The 9,825-nt window shown below is 38.1% G+C and overlaps 1 protein-coding gene across 4 annotated transcripts in view; it reads left to right on the forward strand.

The window, feature by feature from the left end:
* nfia (nuclear factor I/A) overlaps window positions 1–9,201 on the forward strand; it is a 133,816-nt gene extending 124,615 nt beyond the window's left edge. For 3 of the 4 annotated variants that reach the window (XM_053683061.1, XM_053683060.1, XM_053683062.1), the window contains one exon: window positions 452–5,068. In XM_053683061.1, the coding sequence (XP_053539036.1) occupies window positions 452–466 (15 nt within the window). In that variant the 3' untranslated portion in view covers window positions 467–5,068. Of the gene's footprint in view, window positions 1–451 lie in introns of all 4 variants that reach the window. The other variant, XM_047158079.2, reaches the window with a different exon arrangement.
* The last annotated feature ends 624 nt before the right edge of the window (window positions 9,202–9,825 follow it).

Raw genomic sequence — 9,825 nt, forward strand, 5'->3', positions numbered from 1 at the left:
GAACAGCTGGGTACAGAGGGCAGGAGAATAAACAGGTGAGCACAGACAGGTGAGCTGAGGCAGGGCTGTGTAGTAAACATTGCAGACTCCAGTTTAAGCCTTTACACTACTCTAACACAACACATAAGAAGAGTATTATGGTCTGTATAAGTTTTCAGAAATTGTTATCCTGTTAATATATAGATTAACAATTATTAAATGTCACTAAAAGGAAACAAAAGATTGGACAGTTAGGAACACCTGCTAGTGAGCAGAGTAGAGTGACTTGAGTGACACATGATGATGCCAGTGTGAGTGCACGGTAACACTTCTGCCTGTGCCTTGATTGTTGTGTGGTTAAATCTAGATGAACCACTACTGAATTCCTCTTTCAACTTCGACGTCTTTTTCAGCAGGTACATTTTATTTGCATTTGTTCTGACTGCTGCTTTACTCTCTCTCTTGTGTACAGTGGTACCTGGGCTAAGGACTCCAGATTCAGACCGGCCTCTCCCGAGCTCACATGCCCCTCCCTGCCTTCCCTGAGTGTGACCTTCAAATGTGCCCACCGGTGTGACGCGCCAGGATCTGCCCGCCGCCCTCAATGCCCACAGACCCCCAGCATGGCTACAGCAGAACCCAGAACAAATCCAAACAACTCAACTCAACACGCTTACAACAAACATACTCAGTATCTGTATATCCCATATATATTCCTCCAGATGTATGGTTTCTATTCCTATATTCATATATACTAACTGTCCAGCTCTTCTCTCTCCAGGAGATTGGGCTTGAAAATGGAGAGATCTGATTTACTTGGAAACGTGCATGATTTTTTTTTTTTTTTTTTTTAATTTTGTTCAACCAGATAAGGAAAACATAATGTGACACAATCGAAGAGCTTCCTTCAGTCCATGACTGTACCCAGTCTCATCGAGAGCTGAATCTCTATCAGTAATTCCTGAATTTGTTGCAGTTTCACGTATTGGCTACGTGATTTGATCATCCCGGACTGGCGCTCCCCGTGCTCCTCTCCCTCGTGTTTGGCAGGATCTGGCGGATCTGGCATTTTTTTTGGGTAGAACTCTACTTCTGCTTGTGGACTTCTTACAGAGGTTTTACTTGGATCAGATATTCCACCAGCTAAAACCTCTCTCTTGACTCAATAGTCTGCTCTGGCCAGAACTGTTCATCCATATCTTCACCGCCGAGACCTTCAACGCCATGCCCATGGCCCAGCAGACTTCATGTGCCGGGAAATGGCAACTATGAGAAGAAATTCCCCTGGTTTGTGTCTCGGGGCAGGAAGTGAGAAGATGGTGGTGTTTGATATGAGCTCAGAAGGCTGTAAAGTGAAGAATTAATACGGGAGATTTTTTTTTTTTTTTTTTTTTTTTTTTGAAAAAGAAATTGTCTCCCATCTTGGAGATGCGTTCATATTTTTGTTTTTTTGTGTGTTTTTGAGTCATTTCAGTTGTTTCTAATACACCCCATGTAAAGGTCTGCTATTAGAGAGAACGGGCGGATAGAAAGGCTGAGCTTCCATTCATTAACAAGACATAAGACAACCATAATTGGAAGTAAATGGAATTTTGAATTGAGGAAAGTGCAATTTTGTTGGAAAGCTGTCAGATTGTTGAATATCTTTTGTAAGATAGATCATTGCAGTGAATGTTGAAAAGTATATCTCTATATATATTTTTCTTCCTAGTCCATTCACACCTCTGGGACTCTAAAATATCGGGGTACAAAAATAGAACAAATAGCCTAGTGTGAAATAGAGAGAGCTGTATGTGCTTTTTTTATTATTTTTTTTATTATTATTATTATTATTATTATGTTTGTTCATCTTTGTAAATTTGTTGGTATTGTAGAACAAATATCCCTTTAAGAAAATTTAAACAATCAATTTTAAACATTTCGACAACTTCATCCACACATTGACATTAGACTGCTGTGCAAGTTTGTTTCCAAAATCAGCTAATTAACTTATTTTAATGAAGCACATAATGTAGGAGCAGTTAGCTGTTCGTCATTTGTCATCAGGCCAACTCCATTGCGTGTAACATAAGAAAGATCCGATCATATCAGCAGCTTCAGACATGGTTGGTTATGAAGAGCTCTCAGAATAGGAACACTAATCTGTGGTCAGTTTATATATTTTTTGATGTTCTATATGGACGAATCCCAGCACTCTTACTCTTAAACCCTTTCTACGTTCAGTATGGTCCTTTGTCTTCTTTAGCTGAAAGCTCTTGTGCCTGTTCTGTGACCACAGACTGGTAGTCGATGCCGGGGTGACACAACATCAACAACAAAAAAAACAACAACTTCTGTAACCTTTTATGAAAGTGTTATACGAAATAACAAAGAAAAAAAAAAAACAAATGATTGAAGAAGATCAGACCAAAACATGAATGCAACCGCAGAGCGAAGCCTTTCTTAATTCATTTGCTTCGCATGCGATTTAACCGTTATTCTTCATTCGACTTTTGACTTTTGTTTCCTACAGTACGTATATAATAAATACACTTACACCTGACTCATCCACTATTGATCAAATCTCAGAAAAGTAAGAAAAAAGAAAAACACACAAAAAAAAAAAAAAAAAATCTGCATGTTCTAGTGTTAGTGACAAATTTTTACATAGATTATGTAGAGATAAAGTAGTGTGAATAAAGACACAATATTGTAATCCCAACTCCAGGCACTTGCCAAATCGAGTATTTTGTTTGGCCCCTTAAACGTAGGGTATTTTTACTGCTGTCCTCACAATCAACCAGCTAACACGTCTTTGTGGTCCTCCTTAGCGTCTCCTTCACCTTTCTCTATATTGTCCCTCCCTCCTTTGACGCTTTTTTAAAAAAAAAACAATCATTCTTTTTTTTTTTTTTTTTTTTACTTGCAAGAGCAATTCACTTTCTCCTTTCAAATTGCTCAGTTGTTCCTCATCGATGTGCCTTGGTCTAGTCTTGAGTTGATTCACAAGTCGCAGTGCATTTTACTTCCCAGATCTTTTCCATCTTGCTGCTACTATGCAGGGAATCAGAGAGTGAAGAAGATAATAGGAATATGTGCTAATAATACATTAAGAGGAGCACTGTGTGAGCCCAGGCCTAGTGATACAACATCTATACAAGACTCAGTCTTGTACTACAGTGTTAATCATGCGCAGGCACTTATTAGTTGTATAGTCAATAGGAAATGAATCATTGATTAGTGTAACTGTTAGCATTCTGACACCCAGGCCCTTTTTAGCTAGTGTATTGATATTTATGGAGGTTGCTGCAATTATTTCTAAATGGAAACAACCTTTTTTTTTTTTTTTAGGCTTCCTGTTTTTGTTCCCAGAACAGTAAAATAAGGGGGGAAATGAATGAATGAATTAATTAATGAATTAATATGCAATACCTGCTTGCACTCATTTAGATGTCCTTTTCATCCATTCTTTTTTTTTTTTTAACCAAAGTTAGTGTTGCACTTGACTGGCTGGTTGGCAGATTTGCTTTTTCATTCAAACTCCACACCGGTCATGTTTGGGAATTCTACTTTCTTTGCGCTTGACCTAAATGACTATTCATGTATTAGGTTTCCTCTTTCTTTTTCCTTTTGGTCACAAGCAAGCCTTAAAACAAGGAAAAATTTCTCTCCAATACGACAATGTTTAACATACGTGCATTTAAGCATTTAAGAAATTGCGAAAACGCCCATTTTATGTACATGTTGATCTTCCATAATAACCAGTTTTCTTGTCTATTCCATATATATCATTTAAGAAAAAAAAATATCAAGAAAATTTTCCAAGTGTTTGATATGGCGTTTTAGTGGTTACACTTGTGTGTGGATTGTGTGTGCTTTCTTTTTTTCTATTATTTTTTATTAGTGTGTCAGGTTGTTTTTTTGTTATTGTTATCGTTGTTGTTGTTTTTTTTTTTTTCATTGTCCTTGCCTACCCTTTAGTAATGAGTTGGGCATTATTTCCTTATCTGCACTAAATATGAAAGAATGACAGTTATGAGGATTTTTTAAAAAATAAATAAATAAATAAAACAGCTTCCAGGGCTTAAACGAGCAAAGGGAAAAAAAAAACTGATTTGATTGCACGGACATTTAAAAAATTTTATTATTATTTTTTTTTTTGTCACAGAACCTTAGTTTAGTTTAGAGCAGCCTAGCATCTAATCAGCAGGATATCTGGCTGTGTGTGTAAAATAATGAAAAAATTGCAACCTTTTTAAAGAAAGAAAAAAAAAGAGAAAAAGAATATAAAAGCAATAGCTTGGGCAGTCTCTTTTGTTGTTGTGTTGTGTGTGTAATTTTTTAGTTAGTTAGTTTTGTTTTGAGGGGGGTTACAAACAGAGTTTTTGGGAGAAGAAGAACAAATCTAATTGAAATCGAGAAGAGAGCTAGGACTAGGACGCCGCTGAGTATGGGAGATCTGTTGTTTGTATATTGTATAGTTTTATTAATTACACTGATTTTAAAGCTGCCCTATTTTATAATGCAGGACTTTTGTAACATTGATTAAATGAGGAAAAACTAGTGTTGTGAATTTTTGCATCGTTTGTAATAAGGCCACATTAATAGAACTGTTTTTTTTGTTTGTTTTTTTTTTCGTTTGTTTGTTTGTTTGTTCGTTCGTTCGTTCTCTGGGGAACTGGATTTAAGTTGAAAACTTTCCTGTTTCCTGATTTATCTTTTTTTTTCTTTCGCTTTCCTTTTTGTATGTATTTAAAGACAATTTTGTTTGGTTGGGTTTTTTTCTTCTTCTTCTTTCTTTTGGTGGTATAGAATATTTCCTATACTTGAAAAGTATAAGGTATTGAGGTGAAAGCCCCATTGTAAATGGATGTTACAAGTATGCTTGCTGTATGTTTTGAAGGTTCTTTGTTGCATCAGTGTTGATGAAGCTAAATTTAGTTAATTCTGAGGATGTTGGTAAGAAACGAGAGCGTTTTTATGCATTTTAAAATTAGTTTTAGGCAGAAGACAATGACATAGACAGCCAAAGGATGCCCCTATTATAAATGCATCTAGGCATCTTTTTGTGTTCACCATTCCATGCAGGAAAATAAACAGCTTGATATGCAACATGATTCTTTTTCTCTTCAACATCTCTCCATCTCTCTCTCTCTCTCTCTCTCTCTCTCTCACTCTCCCACCTCTGCTAACCGAGCATGGAGTCACAGCACGCTGAGAAGCATTCTCTCCATGTCACCACACACTGCTGCGGGTCTTCTTATTGGCTCTGCTGCACCTACCCACTCAACCACATACACACACACACTCACACACACACACAGAGTTTGGAATGAAACTATTGGGAATGAGACATTTTATGGTAATATATCTAGTACCAGTTCTCAAGCAAAATTGACCTTTTACTCGCAGCCCTACTCACAAACTTTTCAGTTTAACTGAGTATACACTGTGTATGCAGAACGTCTAAATGAGCAGGTTTTTGTTAAGCTTCATTTTTTTGTCCACTGAAAGAGCAATCTTTCATAATGAAGTGTGAAGCCTGAGCAACAGCTACGACTTCAAGCTACTAGTTCGAACACATTACACTGTGCATTTATGCGCATCGCCAAATGACTGCATGCGTTTTCAAATCACGGGCGCTAAATTATCCCCTATAATCTAAACAGCCTCGAATTATGAATCATCACTGTCCAGAATGGTGTCCATATGTTTGCTGGGTTTTTAATATCCCACCATCACCACCGCACCACACCACACCACAACTGCATACCCACATACATCATTTCCATCAATGCCACATTTCAAATCAGTTCCTCATTCCACAGACTGTATCAGATATAAAACACATGTATTCTTCATAAGGCTGTGCTTTTGGGGTCAAAACAGTATTCCACTGTAAATATTGCCACTTTCCAATCACAGCCGCAGTCAGCTGTTATGTGCCAGTTATTGCAGATGAATTTGCGAAGGGGAGGACAATGTAAGCGTAGCTTTGCGTCAAATGCACACTGAGAGAAATCTTCTCAGCATTGTCCATACCAAAACTGTTACCTCCCACTTCAACTGTTCACTTTTACCCATGAAACCCATTTACTCATGAATGGGTTAAATGTCCTCACATAATGAGCCTCATCATCATCTGTAATATGGAGATCGATGAAATGTTTCAATGTGATTATTTGAATTATTTATGAAAATAATGCTGTGGGTGGTTTCGAGTAAAAATGGTTTTGAGTCTTCGAGGTGAACATTGCATTGGATTAATATCAGGGTAACATTCAGTCACAGTTCACATTCAACTCTACCATCAAACTAGAAAACATGCCTGATATAGCCTGCAATCCCAACCTCATTTTGTTTCCTGGAGGATGTTTTCAGGCATGGGAAAGTGCATGTGTGTGTGCAAACCTTTTCTACTGCTGGACAATCAGCACTGATTAACAAACTCTCACATCATGTCCACTCACTCATTTCCATTTATGATGTGATCTGGTTAAAATCTTTTTTTGTTGTTGTTGTTTTTGGTTAAAATCACAATATCGAAGGCCCTTCTAACATTTTTATACAGACCTACAGTACAAGGAATCAAAACAGACGCAGCCCTGTAAATCGGGCATCACGCTGAGCTGAGGCAGGTAGTTTATCCGCATTCTCGACTAATCCAGGCGCTTTGTCCTTCTCCTTACTAAACTTGGTGCTACCTCGATTGATAAGACAGAAGATAACTCGAAAACATGACCATCGCGAGCGACCCTGCTGAACCACCTAGCAGTCTTATCTGCATGAGAACTATGCACTCGTGAAATGAACGCTATTCCAAACAAAGTTTGGTATCGACCTTCATTTAACCTTTACCTTTTTGTCATGTGTTTTGTTTTGTTTTTTTTTAGTTCAACTTCTGTTGAATTGTAAAGAAAAAATAAAATAAACGCAAACCAGCATTTTAACTGATACATTTAAAATTGTAGTGCCTGTGAAAATCTGTATTATATTGCTCTTATTGATAACAAATACACTTTATAACTGTTTGGATTTGTTTTGGGGTTTTTTTGTGTCTCTTAACACCGATAGCCTTTGCTGTGTTTCAGAGCCCTTTGACTATAACTGATATTCAATATCCATGGACTATAACCTGCATGATCCTCTGTACTCACCTAGTGAAGCTCTTAATGAATATGACTAGAAGAAAAAAAATGTTTGTTTGTTTTTAAAATCATTTTGTTCAGGAAGCTGTCTCTCCCACTGAACAGATTTATGTTGTTTGTTTGTTTGTTTGTTTGTTTTTAACGTTAAAATATGCTCTAGTGTAGTATCGATTACATTTACGCACTCTGTGTTCACTCTCTGTTTAGTTGTGTTTGATTTCACTTTTTATCATTCCCCCTTTCATATAGTACCACCATGGAAACCATATACACCATACCAGCATCAGCAGGGCATAGGGAAGATCCAGAGAGGTCTTCATTTGATGAAGCATCATGTCCTGAAGCTGTGGAGAGAACAAAATCACATAAGTGATTCCCCCATGTCGTTGACGCGCTAGCCTCAGTGGTCTGAGGATCAATGCTGCTGTCTTATACGAGGTGTTCAGCACTATTAGAGGAAGAACGAACCTCACTGAAGAGTGTGTGATTTGTGCAGTGCTAAGAGAAGTGAGCTCTGGTGACTCTCAGGACTATTTATTGATGTGAAAGCAGATGGAGCAGTTCAAGGCTAAAGTTAAGAGTCTAGCCTACCAGGGCAGGATGCAGAAAAGTCCAGAAAACCTTTTTTGAATGGCAGGAACACTTTTCTGCCTCGCCTAGATGGGTATGGTTACTTTGTCGTCCGATTTGTATCAGTAACTAGAAGTAATAATAGCAGGATTTGGGGACAAAATGTCTGGCAGAACTTTTTCACCAACAAAGCTCTGGTGTCTCAATGTGCCAGAACGCTGCAGGTGTGGAACCGGGAGTTGGCGAAAGTCCGAAAGTCATTTTCACAACCGTAACTGAGATAAGACACAGATTATGCAGAGCGCTGTTAAATATCGAAATAAGAATGAGCAATCTGAGAACGGAATGAACATTTAACTGCCAAGTGAACTGAGTTTGAGCTACAGAACGTCATTTAAGCCAGAAGTGGAACGGTTGTATCTCTCAGCTCTTTCGTTACCTGTTGTCTATGATGGTTTCTCTGATGCGTATAGACACTAAAGCATTTGACTCAAACCCAGAGGAATTTCCATTTTTACTCTACTCATGAGCTAGTACGTTTCCTGGTCTGATTATATAATGGTTCAGCTCTTAAACTGGTGGAAGCACAGACCAGATATTAAACAAGATCTCTGGATTCCAGGACCAGCACTGTGTTAGTGCTTGGAATGCTGTAGTGCCAGTGTGTGTAAATAGTGATACGTGACGTTTGGGACTGAATTGTGAAGTCAGGAAATGGGCTTTTGGAGTGTGTGATTGAGCATTAGCGTGTAAGTTTGGATCTTATGAAGACAATCGTGCTCGTCTCTGATCGAGGCGGAGTAGCGGAATGACGAGTGATGCTACACCGCTGTCCTCCGACCATCTCCACACATCCTTTCTTTTTATCTCCACTCTCCCTAGACTTGTCATTTGTCTTTTTCTGAGTAATCGAAATTCAGTTAACGATTACAAAAATCAAACGAAACCTTGTGCCTCTATTACACTTGCTGAAGAGAAGCTGTCATTTCAAGCACCCGGTGTTTGTTATGTCATGTTATGGGTTCCATCACTGATTTGACTCCATTGTGGTTCTGTGTTAAACCTCTGTGACTGACTGCTCTCTCTTTTCTTTTGTCCTGGAGTCATGTGTATCGCTTAATGTAGAATCAGTTTTCCGTCTGTGGTATCTTGATGTTGCCTGTCGAATCTGTACAGATTAGAGTGAGCTGATCCTACATGTGCTTTTTATCTTTGAGTCACCTGATACATATCGACTCTGAGCTAATCTGAGTACCTGTTTTTAGTTGTCTATGTAGTGCCATCTCTTTCTTTCTTTCTTTCTTTCTTTCTTTCTCTTTCTTTTTTCTGTCTTTATTTTTCTTTCTTTCGCTCTTTCGCTCTTTCTTTCTTTCGTTTGTTCTTTCACTCTTTTTTTCTCTTTCTCTCGCTCAGCCCATTACTGTTATGGACACACTCATCCACCGATTTACTGGAAGCAAGATGTGCATTTCCTATGCAACAACATCAACTGAAAAAAAGAGAGAAATAAAGACGCTAATGCTGATCCTCTGTGTCACTGTGTCACTTTTCCTTATATCACGCACGTTTAAATACGTCTTCAACACGGTGTTTATTCGACATCACAACATGCATCACTTTCAAACATGGACAAAAAACGTGTCACTGCCGCAGACTTGCACTTAGATGGGGATGATTTGACAGCCATTAAGAGAGCAATGTGTCAGAGCCTTTAAGAGGTGTTTGGACTAATCCAGGCACTTTGTGGTTAGTTTGCTGAAGCCAGCTGTTTGGCAGATGATAAAACGCTAAACTATGCTGCCATCTTTCTTTCTTTTTTCCTCTCTCTCTCTCTCTCTCTCTCTCTCTCTCTCTCACACACACACACATACACACACTCTCACTCTTTCTTTCTTTCTTTGAATCTTCTGTGTTTTCTTGCCAAATGTGTCTTTCTGTCAAATTATTACTCAGTCCTAGCAGAAAATGGAGCTGGATTATGTGTTACAAACAAAACAAAACAAAAAAAACAGATGCAAAGTCAGACTTTAAATGTAAAACTCTATGGTACATACTCTGTAGGACTTACTATATCATTTTATTATCTTAATCCACTGCTTTCCTATAACCAAGGATACAAATAAGCACAAGTCCCCCTTAACCTGAACTC

This window comes from Ictalurus punctatus, chromosome 10, assembly GCF_001660625.3.
Source record: "Ictalurus punctatus breed USDA103 chromosome 10, Coco_2.0, whole genome shotgun sequence".
In the NCBI taxonomy this organism is placed as follows: Eukaryota; Metazoa; Chordata; class Actinopteri; order Siluriformes; family Ictaluridae; genus Ictalurus; species Ictalurus punctatus.